Source organism: Phalacrocorax carbo, chromosome 6, assembly GCF_963921805.1.
Source record: "Phalacrocorax carbo chromosome 6, bPhaCar2.1, whole genome shotgun sequence".
Classification (NCBI taxonomy): Eukaryota; Metazoa; Chordata; class Aves; order Suliformes; family Phalacrocoracidae; genus Phalacrocorax; species Phalacrocorax carbo.
In genome coordinates, this window is record NC_087518.1 from 51,091,442 (window position 1) to 51,113,351 (window position 21,910).

General features: G+C 53.3%; 1 protein-coding gene across 3 annotated transcripts in view; it reads right to left on the reverse strand.

The window, feature by feature from the left end:
* Positions 1-21,910, reverse strand: part of RNF220 (ring finger protein 220) — a 225,565-nt gene that overhangs the window by 134,951 nt on the left and 68,704 nt on the right. The window contains exon 2 of one of the 3 annotated variants that reach the window (XM_064455249.1): positions 2,792-2,866. The exons of the other annotated variants lie outside the window; for them this stretch is intronic. Within the exon in view, the coding sequence (XP_064311319.1) occupies positions 2,792-2,866 (75 nt within the window). The remainder of the gene's footprint in view (positions 1-2,791; positions 2,867-21,910) is intronic. 3 annotated transcript variants of the gene reach the window in all.

The window sequence follows — 21,910 nt, forward strand, 5'->3', positions numbered from 1 at the left end:
TCCACCAGCCTCCAGAGCAGCTTTCTGTCACTGATATGCTGGCCTCTGGGACAGGAGGAGAGCAAGCAGGGGGGCTGGTGGCAAGGGGGGTCCCCATCTAATGTAGCAGTGGTGGCAATTTGGAAAGGTAACCCCAGTCATTCCCTGTGCCAGGTGATACCTCCAACCTGATAGGCCTGAACCTGCTGAAAGTGACCCTAAATCCTGACCACCATGGCTGCAGGGCAGCCAAACACCTGCTTAGATGGAGAGTGCAGCTCGTGGCACTGGCACCTGCGCTGCCCCCACTGTCACCCTGCTGTCATTAGGCACAGGCGACCGCCGCTGCTTCAGCTCTATTAGTCATGAGGGGACACCAGTGCTGACCCCTGAGACAAGCGAGGGGGCTCATGCCTCGCCTGTGCCCAGCCCTCCCAACCGCTCAGCTGCCACGGAGCAGGGCTGGAGGCAGGGATGCAATCTGGGAGCTGCGGGGGGATGAGCGGAGGCTCCCTTGACACCACTCCCAGGGCAGGCTGAGGATCCCGGGGGATTTCTGTGCTGGGAGCCCAGCATGCCCTGTGCATGGCCACAACCCTTGGCAGCCCTGGGGAGCAACGCCAGAAGCAGCCACAGCCATCACCTTCCCAGTAGGTAGGACATGTCTCCTGCCACTGTGACCACAGCATCCTGCCCTCAGCAGTGGCCTTTGCAGGCGTGTGTGTGCATGGAAACCTGCATGCCTGGGCATCCATGGGGGAAGAGAGGGGTCAGTGCTCCTGGGGGGCAGCAGGCTCAGTGGAGGAGACAGAGAAGCATCCAGGATTGGCTGTGGGGCAGAGGGTCCTGAAGACCCACAAACAAAAGCTCAGGATGATAAATCTTCAGAGGTTTGAGACTGTCCGGGGAACTGCTCTGGACAGAAACAAATTCTCCCTGTCGAATGTAATGGCCCAGAAATAAGCAATGAGGCAGGGATGGAGAGGGCTGGACCCAGGGGGTCTGGAAAATCTCTGCCCAGCCCCATGCTGAGCACTGATGGGGGTGGGAGGTGGAGGCAGCGATACCCTCCTGGCAGGCCGGTACCCCCGCACCAGGCACACACCCCCCTGGATGGACAGGGCAGACTTGGGATTTCTTGCCAGGCGGGAGTTATTCAAGCCAGCCCTAGCAGGGTGAGCGCAGGACAGGCAGGGAAGAGAAGGGGAAAGTAATGGTATGAACTTGCCTTCATCTCACCTGAACTATGGTTTGAGGCCAGCTGGCTGGCAAGGGCTGTGAGGTCAGGCAGGGAGCAGAGCCCGGTGGGAAGCAGGGCTGAGCCCCCATGCAGGACAAGGAGGAGGGGGGGGGTGCTGCAGCAGAGGCACTCTGCATATTCAAGTTATCAGAGAGCACCATCTCCCAGCAGCCTCTGAGCAAGGGTCTCCAAGCATGGGCAGGCCTGTGGTGCCAGGGGCTGCACAGAAGTCTGTCCATGCTGCGCACGTGCATCTCAGAGGGAGAAATGGGGGCACAGGGAGGGGTTTCAGGCCACCAGGACTGGTCCTGCACACCAACATATGCTCTGCTCACTTGGCAGCAGGTCTGTGTTTCCACTGCATGAGTGGCACAGCAACATCCATAGCCGAGGCTCCCAAAATCACTCAGGGGACCATTCGCCAGTGCCAGGTGCCCTACCTCGTGCTCAGAGTGCAGTGCTCCTGCAGTGCTCCACATTGCCATCCAAGCTTCACCACAGACCCCTTCCATGATCTCAGGATCCCTTCCTCTGCCGTGGAGGAGAGTATGCCGCGGGGCAGTTAGGGGGCAGAGAGGGGGCTGTGCTCCCCCCTGCCTGCACTGGCTCAGCCGCTCCCGTGTCAGCCTGTCTAAACAGCACCTCCTCCCGCAGAGACCTCGCGCTGGGGGTCGGCAGCTCAGTGTCTCTGGGATTTGTCATGGTATTGCCGGAGTTATCAAAAAGCAGCATGGACCAGGCATGGCAAAGGGCTGGGTCAATCAGACCCAAGAACACTCAACTGCCAGGAAAGCAGCCTCTGGGGCTGAGGGCATGGATGGGGCTCAGGTAGCATTGGACTGGTCCTGCCTGGCCACCATCACCCTGCCTCACACCAGGTGCTTGGCTTCACCTCTGTGCAAGGCTGGAACCCCCCCACCTCACCCCAGCATGCAAGGCAGCGCTCGTTAGTGAAGGAGAGCGGCCGTGATGGGGCAATGCTTGGCCAACGCTCGCTGCTTTGCAACAGCACTAATGGATCGGAGACAGCCCAGCCATGGCCTCGCCTCGCTCTGCTCGGGCGCTGCTGATGGTTGTAACAAAGAGCATTTATCCAGCTGCATTCCCAGTTTCTCCCTTTCCATTTCCCTCCTCTGTCACTCAGGTTTAATACCCATAAATAATAAGGTGGATGGTAAGCATACCACTATGTGCAGCCCTGTCTCGCCTTTTCGCTGTCTGCGGGAGATCTTGGGTCACACTTCAGATGGCAGAAGGGTTAGAATGAGTTAACAGGAGACTCCTAGGTCCCCTAAGCATCTTGCCCAGGGTCTTAAGTCCATAAGCAGTGGCACTAAAGATGATTTTAAGCCATGATTATAAGAAAGCTATTGATCTTTTAGACTCTATAATGACAGATTAACCATTTTAATAAAACACCTATTAATCATGCATTAACCCTTCTCAGCTATTTTTACATTGAATACCAAACTGACAAGGGCGTTGGGATTTCTAGGAGGCTTTTTGGAGGGGGAGGGAGGGAAGGTTTCTTTAGATAACAACAACAACAAGAAGAAAATAATGCAAACTTACAAAGGGGGAGAGTTAAAATCATACGATGAGTGGCAGTTGCAGACGCCTGGGGCCCTCTTTGGTTGTCGCTTCTATCTGGCAATCAATTGACAAGAAATTGAGATTATGAAACATTGCGCCTGTGATCAAAGGAGGTGGGTATCCTTCCCCCATCTGAGGCCAAATCTCCACTCCCCCACGGGAAACAAGGTCAGCGAACATCAGCGATTTGGCCTTTGGCAGGTACCAGCCAAGGTAATGCTGGCACGATTTTTAGCCTGAATGTGTCCACCAGCCCCACAGGTCTGTACGGCAAGCTCTGAGCAGGGATGCAACATCCTAAAGATGGATCCTACTGGAGCATCTAGACGCCTGTGATTTGTTTTGGAGAGACTTGCCTCTGAGAGTGAGTCATCTGGAGAGGCAGAGGAAAAAGAAGGGGAAATGGGGAAAGCAAACACTCCACCAGCTCAGGCCAGCTGGGAATGGGCACAGGCTGCTCACCCCCTCTCCCTGCCTGCCCTTGAAACCCACAGCATTGGCGTGGGACCGTCCAGCTTGTGGACCAGCACAGGCCAGGGCCCTCTTGTGTAAGCGCTGGGGAGGGGGCAGGGGCTGCTTCCTCCTGCCCCAGCCGTTGCAGCCTCAGAAACCACCAAGTCCCCGGTGCGTTAGGAACTGCCTGGAGGCCGGAGCTTCCTGCAGGTGCCCCATGCTCATGAATCACACCTTGTCAGAGTTTGGGGTGCCCAACGGCCAGGAGACCACTGAGATGCCTGCGGAGCCCTGCCCTGAGATGCACCCACCTCCCTACCGCACCATCCCGGCCAGATGAGGGTTAAGCAGGCATTAATCACACTGTTTGAGAGACATTTCAAAGCCTCTTCCAAATATTATAAAAAATGTCTTTAATCATCTAATAGCGCGAACTCTGCTCATGATGGATGGAGAGAAGTCGCCTTTCTCCTCCTGATCCTAACAGATGAGGCTGAAGAGCTGCTGCTCTGGGTGGGGGAAAAGTTGGGGAGGGGGCTGGGGGAAAAGAAGGACATTTCTCAACCTCCCACCAGAGCAGTTATAAATATGAGGTCATTCAGCAGGAGATGATAACGCATTAAGGGCTCTTGAGATATTAGTCTGTCAGCCTCGTTAGACACAGCCTATTTGGGGCTGACTGCATAATTAGAGGCTGGGGTACCCATAACTCATTGGTGTTTATATGGTAGGAAGGGGCTACACTCACCATCACCCTCAGCACTCTGAGAAGTCATCTTCAGCAGGCATCAAATCCCACTCCCCGCTGCAAAAATAATCCTCCTCTCCCGGGAACAACTGCTCCCACTCCCCGCCTCTTGCCCTTCCCGCAGCCCCGAGCCCACTGCATGCTCAGTGCACCCACCCTCACGTCTCTCCTCCCCTGTGGGTGGGAAATGGGGTTACAGATGTGAACGACTTGCCCAAGGTGCCCCAAGGCAGTCTCCCAGTGGAGAAGTCCTGGTTCCCAGTGCCCCTGCCCATGGCACAACTTGCTGGGGAACAGACCACGCTTTGCCCCACAAGAGACTACATCCCCTGAGCCCCCCAGGCTGCCTCCACAGCAGGTGTGGCCCTCCTGTGCCCTTCTGCCTTTCCAGAGAATAGCCCCAAGTTGGGCTGGAAACACCTTGGGAAAGTGGATATACTTGGATGAAGATGGTCCTGGGGAAGCATAAAGAGGAATGAATCCAAGGAAAGGCAAAAATATGCAAGCACCCCAGGACAGCTTGTCACTCCTGCCCTGCTGTGAGCATCCCCCACACCTCATCTGCTGACCCTCACCTGCAACATGCACCAGGGGAGCCTTTTTAGCCCAGGATGCTGCCCTGCTTGGGCAATCTCCAAGAGACAGGGTGGGCCCCCCCCCAGGGCTGCTGCATCCAGCCTTCTGGGTGCTGCTGGTCTGCCTCAGGGGCTGGGGGGCACTGAGTGCTGGGCAGCCATGGACCCCATGCTTGGTGGGGAAGCTGGTGAGGAGCTGGGCTTTCCATGTCCCCTCCACTTTCTCTTCTCAGTTCTGCCTAGGCAGCGGTGAGCAACAACACAAAAGGGCACTTTCCAGCCAACCCAGCCAAAAAATTGAACAAGTGAAACAGGGAAGGGGAGTGTTTCCCTTCTGCAACCATGCAGATTGAGGGCACTGCAAGAGCCAGCTCCTGCTCGAAAGGGAATAGAGAGGTAGCAGCGAGCAGGGGGAGGCAGGCAAAAGCCAGCCCAAGCCCTGTGCACCCAGTAGAGCCTGCTTTGCAGCCCAAGCCTTCCCAGCAGCGTGTCCCTGTAACCGCCAAAGTCCCTGGTGTGGCCACCCAGCCACCTCATCCCCTCTCCCTGCTCACCTGCTGCAGCCGGGGAGGGGGCAAAGGGTCCGCAGAGGAGGGGGCAACCCCATGGCTTCCCAGGCTGAGGTAGGATAATGAATCCTGATGGGGGAAGTGACCTTTTCCAAATGCCACATGTCATTGGATTTTATATCACACCAGGACAGTGTGCCATGGGTATTAAAATCGTTTTTCCAATAGAAGTGTGTGTGTGTATGTGTGTGTCAGAGAGAGATGTGAGAAAAATAAAATCAAGACGTAAAAATTAGGCTGCCTCTAAATATGGCCTTTAGAAAAGTCTTAGGTCCTTGCAGAGCAGGACTGACAGAGACGATCCATGCCCTTTGCTCCCGAGATCACGGATGATTTTGTCAGGGGAATATGATGTGTCCAAATCCCATGACAGAACTAGAGAAAAAAGAGCTCAGGAGTCCTGATCCCCATTTCTAAAGTCTTGCAAAGACTTTCACCTCTACAGAGTCCCCTCTGCTGTGGGGGGACACCTCCAGGGATGCTTTGCCTGCAGAGGCACATACAGACGCATGGAGAGCACAGATCACCTTGCACATGTGCTCCCGGACACCCACAGGTGTTAGTCCAGGCTGTGCATGCGGAGAAAGCAAACTCCTACCTGACAGACAATACCAAGGTACTCAGCCTCACCTAGGCTTCAAAACAGCCCGTATCCCTGTAGGCCGTATCCCAGAGATATGCATGGAGCATCCATCGAGTTTTCCATACACACGGGTAAGGACACCCCCTCCATATATGCCAGGATACATTCCCATGTGAAAACACACTGTAAAAAGGGAGGCACTGGAAGCCAAATTCACTTGAACTCCAGCCTGTTCCCTCAATCTGCAGGGCAATTGTCCGGCTGAAATAACAACTCTAGGACAAAAAAAAAAAAAAAAAAGGACAAGCTGTGTTTGTTTATTCAGCTTCTTTCTCCCCCTCTCCTCTTGACAATGTCCTGACACCGTGTCCTGCCGTGCCGGGGCTGCAACCCCAATGGGCTAAATTTATCCCAGCTGGAGCCCTGTTTACAAGCCTTGTCCTGTTTACAGCATGGTCCATCCTGCTCAGGACCAGGCAGTGGCCATCCCCAGGGTGGACACTCTGTGTCTTCCCTTTCTCATCCTCTGTCATGCCCAGGCTGCCCATGTGGTCCCTGGAAAGATGCCTGATGCCCCACACTCTCCATGTGTTTGCACATAGGGCAGCTTGTGGCCTCCTGTCCATCTGGGAGGCTATGGGGAGATGTGGGCTATCATGGGCAGCTGCTTGCCTAGTGTGGCTCAGTGATGGCCCAGGCGGCCACAGCGTCTGTCAGTGCTGGCTGGTGGCACGCTGTCATCCAGGAAAATGTTGGCTGCAAGCTCAGCACATCCCATGAGAAACCAACTGGCCAGGGACAACCATGCTCCGCCATGAAGGCATTAATGGAGCTGCACAGCTCATGCAACCACGTCTGGGTGCTTTGCTCCCCACACCTCCCACTGCAGTGGAGGGCCAAAGGCTCAGGTTGTCACACACCTATCCTTGTCCCCCTGATAGGCTCATATGGGCTGGGAGGACAGAGCTGGCAGGAGCTCAACCCCTTCTTCCACCCAGTGGCAGAACTGGATGTCACACCAGGGGTCTGAATGGTTGAGCCTGGCTGGGCCTTATGGCTCGATGGCTTTGTGAATATACATTAAACAACGGGGAGGTGGTGGAGGGGTGCTCACTGCCAGCACCCCACCTTGCACTCTTCCTGCACCAGTTCCCATCTCTGGTGGGATGCACCAGCCACACAGTCTGCTAGGGAGTGATGGGGGCTCACCTGCCTGTCCCTCAGCATGGGGGTCTCCTGCAGTCCCAGGCTGCCTCACCTGCAGGAGCTGCCTTCAGCAGGACTCGGTTTGCAACATCCTGGCTCTTATTTGCTGTTTAATGAGTCCCAGCTAATGAATCCCAACACATGTAAGCTTTTCTTTAACCCTTTGGCTTTCTGTCAGCAATGGCCACCAGTTTGCAGAGGCTGGGAATCACAAGAGTGGTTTCAGGGGTGACTGCAGATCCTCACCTATGAGCCTGCATCCCACCTTGTACCCTGCCACCCTTTCCCTGCCCATGCCCAGTCTCAGTGGCTGCAGAGGGGACACCAGCACCCTGTGGATACGAAACAAAGAAGCTGGTCCCATGATCCCTCAGTCTCCCTCATCAGAGGCAGCTAACAGAGATTCGCCTTCATCTCCGGTGGCAGGGCCATTGCTCAGCAGTGATGGATCCCTCTTTGCACCTGCTCGTGACTGCATGTACTTAGGCTTAATGAGTGAGCAACCTCCTGGCATGCTGACAATGCAGCCCTCTTCCACATGGTCCTGGTCCAAACCACTGCCTGCTGTTGCCTCAGGAAGCCTCCTGCTTGAAACTAAGAGCTCTGAATCACATCCCGTGGTAAGGGGCATCTCGTGTGCACATGGAGGGGAAAGAAAGATCTCCCAGAGATACCATGACCTGTGTTCAGCTCTCAAACTGAACAAGGGGCTCAAATCTCTGTGCTCAACACTGCCTCTGTGCAAGGAAGGGTTCAAGAGCAGCTGAGTCTAGACCAAGGCTCCAGTAGTTGCATGAGGTCCCTGGCTGCGGGTGCAGGAGCAGGACAGCAGGAGCAGGAGAGAGAGCTACGAAGGCTTTCCTGTTGCTCAAGTTTTTTGGAGGCAAGCAAACTGTCCACAGCAATGCCCGTGGTGTGGCACTGTCATGGTGCAGCAGAGCAGTGTCCGTCTTCCAAATGCCACATCATCCTTCACAGCTCACACCTGCCTCGCTTCTTGCCTCTGGCCCAATCTGGGGTTTGCTTGTACCCTGGGCGGGAGGAAGCCTTTCTGCACTGCGTGCCCCAGATTGCACTATCTGGTGAAGCAGAAGCTCCAGGGAGAGCAGAAGAAGAGTTTTCCACCCCTGCCCAACTCCCTGTCCAGAGTTTTGGATATGGTCTGTGCACGATTATGGGCGGGGGTGAATTTGAGCATAAAGGCTTGTCTACATGAGGTACTTCTCCCAGGAAACCCCCCTTGCTGGGCGTTTCTTTTTCAAAAAATATCTTGCTCAAGCTCACCAAGCCCCCTTTCACTCTGAAATACAAACGGAGCTTTTGTGGAATATTTGCCAGTCTGAAAATCACCTCCAGCCTTCGTTCACATTCATTTCCAAGTACAGGCAGGACATTAAGGGAAGGGCTAATGGAATGGCACATCTGCGCACAAACACGTACGTGTGTGCTCCTCACACGTGCGGCTCCCCATCTCCGGAAGAAGATCTTCTCGTCAGGAAGTCACGGCCCTGATTACTTTGTCTTCCACGTTTAAGAACATCCCTAACTGCTCCTTGGATAGCTCAATTAGTAAAGTGAATATATTATATAAAGTCTAAAAGATTAAACTATCATAGGCAGCCCATAATTTCATGAAGAAGTCAGGGGAGCATATCCCTCTTATTAACTCTATAACAAATGTGATGAAAATGTTCAAATAGAATGTTAATGCAATGTTACGTGTAATTTTCCCAGGCGATTTTCTGCTGAAATATTTCTTTATTAATAGTAATTGAGGGTATAAATTATGAATGAGGCGATTTTCTCCTTTCACTGGGAAAGACGTACTAATGGCAATAATTCTTTATAATAATTTTTTGGGGGGAGAATGGGGAGGGAGCTGGGGTGAGGGGTTTAAAGAAAAAAAAATCTTTAAAGGGATTGCAAAATATATAGACTAGCAGAGCATGTTTTATTGCAGGGCGCTGTATTTTATATCCATGTGCCGGGCATCAGTCCTGCGCAGGTCTGTACTGCATGTGCACTGCGAGGTTTGGGCCTCTGGCGAAGGCAATTTCCTTGCACCTTCTCTGTTCTACACGTGTGTAAAGCCTTGTGTGAGGCGAGGGGAGTATGACAGCACCAATGCTGTGGGTCTGCAAATGCTGGATTCCTCTTCCTGTTTCATTCTCTAAGGAAAAGAGGGGCAGTAACTACACTACGAGCTACAGGCACTTTTGGTTAGTAGATGGGTACTCAAGGATGAGCAGGTTAGTGGTACAGGCTCTTGCCAATTTAATGCAGACACTGACAGCTCTGCATGTCCCCGCCACAACCAAAGGCACTTCTCTGCACTTGTGTTGGGGCTTTTCTGGGGTTTGTTCTACCAGCAGTGCAGCCTGCTGATCCTGACCCCAAGCACCTCCAGCCAGGGAAACGCGTGGCACAGAGTGAGGCTTGGTCCTACAGCTGCTGAACCTTCCACAACCTTGAAGCAAAGGGGAGCGGGACTGGGGGTTATGCTGGCTCCCAAATGCCACCCCATTGCGGGACATGGCACAGGAGGACACACATGGCCAGCCCGGGGCCACGCGCTTGCATACCATGGACAGGCAGCACCGAGCAGCACAGCTGCTCGCGGGGAAATAAAAAGCCCTTTTTGTGACACCAGAATGAAAGAGGTGTTTTACAAGGGTTTCAAAGCTTGCTTTCCTTCAGGTTTGTATGGGGTTTTTGACAGACCAAATGACTTCAAAATTTTTCCACTCAATTAAAAAAATGCTGGTTTCAGTGCAATTCTCAGCCCCTTCTTACATGCATCTCTCTTCTCAAAGAAAGATAAAGGGGAGGGAAAAGATGGTATCCCTTACATTTTCATTACACTCCAATCAGCTGAAAAAAATAATTCTGAATGGTTTAAAACTGTTATACCAAAGAATCTACTTTCCCCCTATTTTACTTAAAACTTTTCCCGGGAAGTAAACTTTTTGAACAAGTTCTAGTCTACAACAAGCGTAGGAAGAAAATCCTCCTGACCCCAGGCCTTTGCCATACAAACTAAAAAGCACCCTGATAGCTGCTTAAACAAGCTAAAAAGCAGCTCTGGTAATGGCTTGCATTAAGGGTGAGTGGCACACACAGGCACCAAGCAAAGTGCAGAGGTCTCAAGCACCCATACGTAGGTGCAGGTGTGTCCTACGTGGGTGCTGGTGTGTTGCACTGAAATCTGTGGAGTGGGTGGCTTTCCCCTTCCCTGGGGCAGCTCTTGCATCCCCCATTTCCACTGGAGGATCCCCCCTGCTTGGGCTCTCCCTGAGTTCTCCACTGGGCTGGAGGAGGAGGCAGAGCTGGTCCTTCTGCCAGCAGCTGGGCTGTGCTGCCCCATCTCTCTCCTTCTCTGGAGGCACTGACCCTCAGGCCCTGCCCACGGCTTACCCTGCACCGACAGGCTGCACGAGAGGCTGCAGAAAGGCTGACAAAATCAGCGTGATCCGTCACCAACCCTCCTCGAAATTAGGTTAATAATTTATGATGTTAAATGGGACAGTTAATAGCTGGGCCAGATGATTCCTCAGCTAATCTAGAGCACGGGCTGAGCTGCAACGAGACCTCTGAGAGTTCATTACACTCCCCAACCCTCGGCGCTAGTGCTTTTGGCTCTGCCGATACCTACGGGAGGCTGTGGCTGGTGCCGCTGGCAACACGCCGAAGACTTGCCCCTCATCAATTAAGAGAAATAAGGAAATCGACAGGAAAATTAATTTCCGAAGAGACAATGCCTCTGACACCTGCACTGCGCTCAGAAAGCTGGGGGGTTATCTGGGAAGCCGCCTGCCTGGGGAGGAGGTTGCATCTGCCTTCTTGCTGAGCGAGGTCAGGGTGCTTTCCTCGGGGCTGGAAGAGCGGGGGGCGGTGTAGGAGACTGAACAGAAGATGTTTTTGCTCCTGGGTCAGCCCCAAGCAGGCTCCTTACGGCGGGTGCTCAGCCACATTTGGGAGGAGACATAACACCCACACCAGCTGCTTAAAGCCCCCCAGCATCCCCTCCCAGGAATGGGGCAGGCACCAGCAGCAAGGTTTTACACCCTGATCATGCACATTCCCAAAGAAAGGTTGGAGGCAAAGGGTCTGGATGAGAAGGTCCAGCAGGACTTTTCCATCAAAAAGACAGAGCAGGGTTGGCTGCCTCAGGGACGAGGCACTGCCAGGGATCCCCAGGGCCAGCCCTCATCCCAGAGCACAGCAATGGGTGAATCTTCAGCCATTTGCCTGTTTATCTCTCTAACCTCCCTGATTCTCATCCCACCCTCTCACCTGCAGATCAGATTGATCCCAGCCGCAGAAACCAGACATTGGACATAACAGCCTCCCCTCACCAAGACCGCAGCCCCTCTCCATGCCCTGAGGCCTCCAATTTCTCCAGCCCTTTCTAGTTCCTCCTGGGTCCCAGCAGCCTTCCCAGGGTACAGGACTAGCTTGCCAGACACAGTGGGGAAATGCAAGAAACTACCAAGAGTACATCTTGTCTGTGTAATGGAGGTTTTTCATCCCTACCCAGTGTAAGCAGACCAGCTGAGGTTCATGGCACCTGGAGGCAACAAAGACCCTCTGGTACTGACAGCACATGAATCCCAGTCTGCCCATCCTGCCTCGCTTCTCTATGCAAAGGCCTGAACCTTCAAGGTAGATCTGAAATACTTCACTTTGCACTGGGAGCTCTGCACTGAGAAGTGCTCAGCGTTGCAGAACTGAACCTCAGGGCAGGATTTCTGCAGAAAGCTTGCTGGCTCTGGGACCATGCTCCAGTGAAACAGAAAGTAGTCAGGGACCCACCTCACTGAGCCCAACTGCACATGGAGGCAAAAATCAGCGCCTTTGCTCCAGCATCTCACTGGAGGATGCTGCAAAGCAGTGCCAGCCGTAGGCAAATCTGGAAGAGAGCGCCACATACAGACAGTCTGCTCTCTAGAAGAGCTAGTGATCGGTACCCTGAAGTGTGCTCCTGACGGCATTACTCTGTTTCATAAATGGAAACACTAAGGTAGAGAAAGTCTGCATGACCACCCCAATATCAGCAGCAAAATCAGGTGAAGGGAGTAATTTCTCTATCAGCCTAAGGTTCCCTGTCCTGGAGTGACCATGCCCTGCCCTTAGTGGGAGCCTGAGTCAGACCCAATGGGCTAAAAAGTGACCAGCTGGGCAACCAAGCACAGACTGCTGCGGCCAGATGTGTACTGATGACTCGTGCAGATGTTGGCCCTGCAGCATGTCTGGGCAGTAATTCCCCTTCTCTCTTCCACATTCCTGCTCTGCCAAATTCAAACCATGCACAGTGTGGGGGGATTACCTGCAATTACAGCTTTCACACGTCGGGGCTGGTTTTGTGCGGCTGGGGAAGGGGGGGAGAGCAGCGAGAGGTAAGGGCATCCATATGGTGGGCTTCTGTGACCATTCCCCCTGCCTGCCTTCGAGGCAGCCCTCTTCCCTCCTCTGAAGCCCCCTCCCAGTTGTGAAGATGAGGGGCCTGTGGGGGCAGAGGGGAGTCCCAGCCCACGGCTGGCGGCAGGCCCAGTTTTCCTTCCAGCTTCTGCCCAAGTACATACGGGAGAGATGACAATTAGGGGGACAACAAATGAGGCTGCTGGCCCCTGGGGGGGGACATGTGCAGTAACTTGAGGCTGAAGCGGAAATAGCTCTAGTCGACCCACTTAGAAAATCATCATTACTGTAGAATTTATGGCTGACATGAGCTTGTCTGATAGATATGACTATTTAAAGGCAGCCAAAGCCTCCATTTATAACAATGTGAGGGAAAAGGGGCGGGGGGGGGAGAAGGGGCGAGGGAGCCAGAACAGGTTTGAAGATCAAAGGGGCTCCTGGGAAAGGACAGGGAACTGCATCAGCCCCTGATGGTGGGGGTGAAGGGATGGTGGCTTCAGCTAGGGAAAGGGCTGGTGTGGCGAGGCGAGGGGTGCTGTGCCCTGCATGAGGAGGGCAGACCTGTGCCATGGGTCTGCTGACCCCACAGCATCCTCTGTGGCCCCTGCAGCCGCTCCTGCCCTTGGGGCTGACAAAGTGCCACCGCCCAGGTGCAGGCTGTCCCGGCCCCTGGCACACAGGTGAACCCTTCTGGATTCGGCACCATCCAGGCAACGGTAGGCACAGATACTGTCGCCAGCTCAGGATGTGCTGCAGTATTTGCCAGGAGTGTGCTTTTAATTAGATGTGAAAGAGAAAGGCTGGGAAAGAAAAAAAGCAGCGGCAGGTTTGGAGGACAACAAGCAAACACCTGCAAGGTTCAGGTTTTCGTTTTTCCTTAACTTGAAGGACAGATAATGATGCCTGGGAACGATGGGCCATTGCCGTACTCAGCCCCTTAGCTATCCTCCTTGCCTGTGCATCCCTCAGGGCTTTACAAAGAGGACAGTGCAATTACTCAGAGGCTTGTTAGGGGAGCACCTTTTTCCAACAGCAAAGCCAGGAAAAAGACCCACTTGCCAATTCCTTGGGCCAGGCTGCCTCTCCTGGTGAACCTTCATCTCTGATCAAACAGAAATACTGCAGGTGTGCTGGCGGCTGGACCTTGGGGACACCCAGCCTGGCAGGAGACACAATGCATGTCCCCGAGTTGCAGTTCCCTACGGATGCATGAGGGAATACCACACCCAGGGGTAAGCAAGATGGAAACGAGCACAGAGGTACAGATGGGCTCTCCACCAAGGCACTTCTGGAAGGCTGATGGATTCAGGGCAGCACTTCATGCCATCCAGAGCAGGGAGCGGTCTTCAGAGGGCACCCTCCTTAGGGACATCATGGAGCCAGTCACCGGGTCCCCGTCCTGGGCTTTCCTCCCCAATCTGGCTGCTCCCCGTCCTTTGGGGATGGCGGCGGCTCCTCACCTGATTGAATTTCCAGGCCATCACTCGCTCTCCCTGCAGCTGCAAGGCACGATCGCCCTCCCGGCAACCCCATGCTCACCCCGCAGAAGGAGGGGCTAATTCAGTTAGCCCAGTGGCATTAGCTGCCGTGAAGAATAACCCGCCAACAAGGGCCTGCGAGCCTGACACAATATTAAAGACCCCACTGCCCTCACTTGGGGCAGATTAAGCTGGGCTCATTGCTTTAATGCTGCACTCCTCAGTCGGGCTCCCTCCAAGGCTCTGCACCTTAACTGTATTACCCCAGCACCGATGTGCTTGACCTGCTGATATTGCTCCCACTGATAATTCACCTTCCAAGAAACTTTGCCTTTTTGACCTCCTGCCAGAGCAGGCTCTAACCCCATGAAGCAGGGCTACCCCTGCATCCCACCACCCCTGGGGGCTGCCAGCCGCTGCCCTCTGTTCCCCTCACGCCTTCCCTCAGCACTGTCCCCTGCATCCCATCCTTCCAGGAGCCTCAAGATGCCTTCTTCTGCGAAGCCTGGGCAACTTGCCTCTGTGAACAGGTCAGTTGGGTGATCCCAGGATGCCAGTCATTATCAGTGACTGCACTGATACGCACAGGGAATGTATGGCCATGGGATGGGAGTGTGTAAGTGAGCAGAGGACGGAGTCTGTTATTTACAATGCCAAGGATGTACAGGGACATCCTGGTCCATTTACTTCATCTGGGGTACCAAGGCTCTCCCAGAATAACATCTCAGTAGCAACATGTGATGCACAGAGGGAGCATCAGGTCCCTCCTGCTCCCAGGGATACAGATGCCTCATCTGACCCAGGGAAGCAATCAGGAAAAACACCCAAATACCAACCATGGGGGAGCCTGGGCTCCAAACGAAACTCAACAGAGCAGCGTGGGAGCAAGACAGAGTCATCATCCCTCTGCTGCTGACAGGCACAGGCAGTGCCAGCATGAACTTGGCCTGGCAGCAGCCACTACCTCCTCTCAGCCCCACGCTGTCCACAGCTGTCCTGCGCTCTATCCCTGCTTCATCCCACAGCCTGAGCACCATACAGGGACCAGCCCTTGAGACGCTGCCTACTAGGGCTGCTGACTCACACAAAAACCCTTGCTTTTCATAGGAAACAGCAACACTGCAGAATTACTTTCCTGCTTGGTCAAAACCAGAGGGCCGGTGTATCCTACAAGACTCCCGAATCAAATTTTCAGACATGGAAAAGTCACCTTTTCTGAACAAAAAGTAACAGTCTGACTTAGCCAACCTATTCACTTTTGCCCTTCTCACCAGAAAATCAAAATCATCTATACGAATATTTTCCTCTTACTTTTATTGTTGGCCACGCTAGATATTTTTACTGAAAGGAGTTTGAGCACCCCTGCTGCCTGCTCTACCAGGCTGCTGCAGGCTGTCAGCTCCGTCTTCCCTCCTCAGAAAGGAGCAGGTTTGCAACGGTGAATTACAATTCCAGCTCTAGACCTAGAACAAGGCTTCTGCTCCCCGCATCTGCTCCCCTGCCTTGGCACGGGTGATATTTATACTTGCCTTGTACTGTTAGCGCTTGGGTAGCATATATGAGGTTGGAAAACTAGTTATGTATGTCTCTTTAACTAATGTATATTAGTTATGTAAAAGTAGCTCTTCCTGCAAAGCTTGTGCTGCCTGTGAAGAAGCTGCACATTGTTCTTTTAGGGACCAGGCACTGCTCACAACGAACAAGCTCTCATTTTGGACATATTTTGCTTCCTTATTTTCTGATTTCACTATTCAAAGGTGTGTTTCCTTTTTTTTAAGAAACAAAACTAGAAAAAGGAACAAACTTAAACTTCCACCCAAAACTCAGACCACAGTGTTGGGGTTTTTCTTAATATTAAAAAAACTTGGTGAAGCTGTGTTTGATCCAGCACTCCTGGCACAGGAAGCAGAGTGCCCACACGAAAGGGGTGTCGCAGAGCAGTTATGAAGCCATGCGGTTTGGCTGTAGAAGGGCCCTATTCTGGGCTTTGCCATCAACAAAACGTGTGACCCTGGGGAAGGGACTGTACCTCTCCCTGTCTCTAGTCCCCTCTGCCTCCCTCTGGGTGCACAGGGACACCAGTAGGTGTGGGAATTTGCTGCTGCTTCTTATCTGGGGCAGAAGAAGCTCTCACCTTCACACCATGAAATACCACCTGGCAAAATCCTGTGCAGTCTCACGTATTGAATTTTCTGGCTCCAGAAAATGTGCTTGTCCCCAGTGGTCAGCCCAGAGCCTGGCTGGACCTGGGATCTGTCCTAGCCTGATGCAACCCTCATGCTGAGCCAAACCAGAGGCAGAAAGTTTTCAAGTATCACTGCTCACACATTAAGCCTACAGACAGGAGCAGAGCTGGGACGTGTAACTACACAGGAAACACAAAGGCTTATTCCTTCTACCGTACTCCTGGAAAGGATCCCTTTGGCTGCTCGCACATATATTGCCAACCCGGGACTCAATCCTGTTCCCCCTTACGCTGGGCGTGACACAGCTGAGGGCAGGGGAGCTCTGTACCACTGGGAGCAGGAGCAGACCCTGCCCTTGGTGTGCAGCCAAACGGGTTGGAAACAGGGAAGGGTGTATAGGTTTTACAAGCCTTTCTTAAATAAGGTAGACAGTGTCAGAGTAGTCAGGCCCCAAATTTAGGCTTGGGCAAAGCAACAGGAACCATTCCCTGTTTTGCAGTTAGCATGTTTGGGAGGCGAATGGAAAATGTTCAATGTGAACAATTTTTCCTAACAGAGTTTATTTGTCTAAGTGCAACGCCTTAACACTGAGGCAGCTGCCCTACTGTGGGACCTGAGCTAACCTCACACCACTGTGCCTGTCTCCAGCTCCAGCACCATCCCTGTGCCGTGCTCCTCTGCAGACGGGCAGCGCCTGCGGGCACTGGCAGCCCACAGCATCCCTTCTGCTTTTCCACCCGCTGTCCAGAAAGTGACTGACCAAGCCAGTAACCTCTCCACAAAGGGGAACTACCCATCCCATTGTGGGGACAGGGAGCACCTACAGCACCACCGGGCAGGTGACATGGGACACTGGGCCTTCTGCTTCTCACCCTTCTGATGTGACCCCTCCTGTTAGGGGGAGATTTAAGGTGCACTTATGCCCTGCTGTAAATGGCCTCATAAAAGTGACAGAAAGATGTTCATATAGATGCTTGTTAAAATTTTATTACTAATAACCGCCAAAGTTAGATCCTATATTTAACCTAGGCTCTGGGAAAGAGGGGAGGGGGCACTGCCTGGGTAGGGTGAGGAAATCAAGATCAGAAAGTGAAGGGAGGACAAGGTGATGAGTGGCCCTGATGTAGCTCATGGACACAGGCAGGGGCCTGCTGCAGCAGTGGCTAATAAAAACCCCAGAGCCTTCAGCCTTCAACAGCAGCCACAACCCTTTTACAAGCCCTAACCTAAAAGCAGGGTGGGCTTCTGGTGGAGCACGAGGCTACGGATCAAAGAGACCTCAGCTGAACTCCCACCTCAGTTGCAGGCTCCCCAGGCAGCCCTGGGCTCTTCCCTGTATGGAAGCTCCTCCTGCACAAAGCACATGAGAATGGAGATTTAACAAGGCAGCCAGCTCTCCAGGCTGGGGAAGTCTCTCACCAGCATGCGAGTACCTGGCAGTCCTAGGATGAGCAAGGTCCCTCCACTGGGGCTGCAAGGACCCACAGCTAAACTTCCTTTCCTGCTTAAGTCAGATCTTGTCCTTCCAGGTAAAAGAAGTGCTTAGAGGAGAGAGAAGAAAGCCCAAGGATGCCAGCTGCCTTGCTGAAGCAGAAAGTTCAGCAGTTGCAATGGTATCACAGGGCACTTCCAGACTTGTCCTTGCTGAAGCATCAGTGGGAAAGGACCCATGGGGAGTTCTGCTCTCCCCAGGGTGACAGATGAGGAAGGAGGGAGGATAGTGAAAAACGTGGAGCATGTTCAAGGCATGGGCTCAGCTATCCCTACTGGACCCACAGGGTGTGGTCACCTCCTGAGACAGAAACACAAGAAAAGGATGGTCCAGATGGCTACCAGGGCAGGCCCAGAAGGACCAAGAAGATGGGCATCTGTCCTGTTGTGTTAGTGGCATACACAAGGTTATGCCTCACTGCGTGCGGCTGCGGGCTGGGGCAGCTGGGGCAGGGACTGCTCTCCCACCTCAGCGTGATGCACCGAGCAGGAGGGGACCTGCTCTGATCAGATGCTAACAAAGCATCCTTCTGCAGTGGGATAATGAAAAAGCCATGATGAGTTTTTGGCTCTGCTGTTTGTCTGGCACTGGGAGCGGTAGGAAAATATTTGATTGATGCAGCGAAGAAGGGAACAGAGGGAGAAAAGTCTCATAGTAAAAATAAACAGCTTTGAGTGTTTTCTCAATTTGATAATGGCATCCAGGTGACTACAGGTTTCCAGAGCACGAAAGATGAACTATTGCTTGAAAGACCTTTTCTGCTGCTAGACCTGTCTGACTGTACTGCAGAGGGGAACAGAAGAGGGAGACATGCTCCTCTCTGAGGATGCTCTCAGACACCTCCCTGGTACTCCCCATCTGCACCTCCTTCCAGCTTTATGGCACCCCCAGGTGTTTTTGGCAGCTCCCAACATCTCCATCTGCCCTCATACTTCTGCACTGAAGCATCCCCGAGATCACTGCCCCTTTGGCTCCCCATCACAGCTTCCCAGATACCCTGTTCCTGGCATTCTACAGGAGCTGCTGTCTGTCTGTCAGTCCTCACATCCATCTTAAGGGCCTCTGTATAAATCTCCTAGAGGCCTCTTCGCTCCCTATATATCTATCTAATTAATGTTAGTATAAGTAAAGCACAGCCTTTTCCCCTTAATAAGCAGAGTGCTGACTTTATTACAGGTCTTTTTTTTTTTCTCTTCTTGCTTCAGTGCTTTAAATCATGGTCAGGAAAGAGCTTACGAAGGGAAAGGCTGAGCGCCGCACCTCGCTGTGCCTTCGCCCTGGCGCGGCTGGGAGGGCCGTGGGGGCCGGGGGCAGAGGGCAGCAGGAGGAAATTGGACAGGATGTGTTCAGAGCGGTGCCAAGAGCTCTGCGCTGCCAGGTTAGCCGGGGTCAGGGGAGAAGTCAAAGGCCATCGATGTGTTGTCTGGCTGAAGGCAGAGTCCAAGCAAAACAAGGTGTTAAATGTCTGCTAATTAGAAGTATCAAAACAGTACTGGAAAGGCAGGCATGGCTGGGGAGGGCCTAGAAATGTGATAAGCAGGGCTTGGTGGAGAGAGACATGAAATCAGGGGGCTGCAGACCACACTGCAGGTAAGAGCAGGAAGGCCCCTGCAGTGGTACTTGAGCTTCTCTGACATTTTTTTTGTCCAGAAATCCTGGATGTGAGATGTAAAGATGGGCTTAGAGGACAACAAGGTATGTCCCGTGTTCCTACAAATTCTTAGGATTTTAAGAAGCAAAGAAGATTTTATAAATGTGTTATTTCTCTCCTTTTCAGATACTCCCTCCCCAGTTTTGCTCTCTGTCCCACTGGAAGTGTTCGTTCCCCCTTCCTGCATCTCCCACACTGGCCTCAGGCTGCCACAGACTGGGTGCACCCAGCTTTGCCTGCTTGCGAGCACCTGGGGATGCTGCATGTGATGATGCAGGAGAGAAGCCCACAGCATCTTCCCTCCTGAGGCTGCACAGCAAATAATTGGTGGAGAAGCGATGGAGGAAGACCTGGCCTGCAGGCTGGGCTTGGCTCAGCTCTGCAGTGACTCTCCAGCCCTTTGCCAGTTCCTTCTACTTGTGCACCACACAGGTGCAATGTCTGACGTGAACCCACCCACATGGTGTGCCACAAGCACCACACTGCGAAGGGCGGTGGGGACACAGCTGGAGGGGACACTGTGCATATGCTGCTCACGCTCGCAGGGGCCGACCACATTTCATGCACATGAGAGCATGTGCGATCGGATCCCTCACCGCCAAAGAGACACACCTGGCACCCAGCAAGCCGGGCATGGGGAAGTGGTGCCTCACCTCCTACTGCTATGCCAAACCACAACCCAGTCATCCCCCAATCCAGCAGTGGAGTCAGAGGGCTGCCCTGAAAGGGTCAATGCTCCCCCTGCTCTGGGTGCTGGGGTGAAAGGGTTACCCATGTTGTGCTCGGATTCTTTGGCTGTAATGTGATTTCTTGGCTCTCGCGTATATATTTATGCAGTTTCGTCCACACTCCGGTCCACTCCCCCCACGCGGTGGCTATTGATCAGGCTAATGGAAGGGATCCGATTGCACATGCTCTGACGTGCTCCCACACAGCCTCGCCAACTCTGGCCCAGCCAATCAATGCCGTGGTGCCCCCGAAAATTTCCCATAATCTGATTTGAAGATGTGTTATCACTTAATAAAATCCACACTTGCCCTTCCTCTTCCCCCTCTACTGAAATGCATTTGCACTCCGGCTCCCAGGCCAGCTCCTGCCATGCCCCTGCATCCTGCCAGCCTCTGGGAGAGGACCATGGAGCGGCCAGGGGCTAAAAATGCCCTAAGTGGGTAAGGGAGGGATGGAGAAGGCATCTGGCCTCTCCTGGCTAACCAGCACTGTCCAGCGGTGCCAGGAGACACGAAAGGTGACATGGGCTGGTGTGTGAGGGACACCTGCTCCCTTTCACAGTGCTGTGGCTGTAAGGGTGGCAGTGAAAAAAGGGGATGAAAAATGTTCCTCTTGAAAACATGGTGAAAAATGCTATTGGTTTTCTGTAGCCTGTCAACAAACATTCCCATGGTCTTTGGAAAACAATTCACAACAGTGTATGAAAACACCAAGGATATTTGTTGTGCGAATGGGTATCTGTTTTCTGATCAGCCCATGCAGCAGTGACAAGAGGAAAGTGCTAGCTAGTTGCGGCAAGATGCCGACGGGGCTTAAATGAGTTATTCCCTGCCACTGTGTCTTCTCCAGGGAGGTTTGTTTCTCCAAGAAGAGGAAAGTCAGAGGTTCCCGCCCTCCAACCAGAATAATTACTTGTCCCTTCCTGGCCCTCTGCTTCAACAGAAGACCTTAGCGCTTCGCACACCTCCGCCACCTCAACAGCACACCACTGTGTCATGGGAGGAATATGGAGACACAGGGGGCTCAAGGCTCCTGAGCAGGCAGGCCAGTCACGAACTGGAATCTGGCCAGGAACAAGTCCCTCTACTCCTGTCCCTGTCAAATACAAGGAGGACGATGGGGTGTGATGCACACCCCAGAGAAAGCACGCTGCCCCTTGAGCCCTGGCCCTAAAAGCTAGGGGTTTCCTTCCATGGCAGTGCAAGAAGCCATGCACACAGGGAGCCATGGCCGCCTGGGGACCCGGGGTCAGGCGTGTGCCATCAGCAGGCTGAACCTGAGCCCTGCTGATCAATGGCGTGCCTCAGAGCCCTGCACGTGTGGGGCTGTTCCCCGGGGCCCGAAACCCGACGCTGAGGTTCAATAATTCAGGGGGAGAGCTATCAATGGCTTCTCAGCTCTTCAGAGAGGAGAGCAAATTGAAAGGCTTGTCAGGAGTCAAAACAGAGCAGGGCAAAGCTGGGCTGAATGTCAGAGAGATTAAACAGGCAGAAAGCCACAGGGGTGGGGATGGGGACAGGATGAGCGGGGCGGCCACGGCTTTTTATGGTTCACTTCAGCAACTGTAAGAGGAGCCGGATTATGGCAGAGCGGGGCACTTTCACAGCAAGATGGGTGATGAGTGCTCCACAAAAGCTCTCCGACAGACAGATGGGATTTCAGCAGCTCTAGTTGCTTAGGCTAAGAAGGAGCCTGGTGCATGAGGCTCCTTTGAGCTTAGGCAAGGGGTCACCAAGCACCTCTGCAGCGTGACCCTCCTGCCTCTGGGCTGGTGCAGTCAGGGGCCAGGGCAGAAGGGACGCATGCCAGGGCCATGTGTCCCACTTCATACAGTGCCTTGAGTGGGGAGGACGGGACCGGCCCTGCAGTGGCTTCAAGTACAAAATAACTCTTCCAGTCCCAGGCAGGACACTGCACCAACAGTGGATGATAAATAATGGTGATATTTCAATAGACACAGGTATGATAATGAAGAGCTATCCTTCTTTTGCAAAGATCACTTGTAGAATT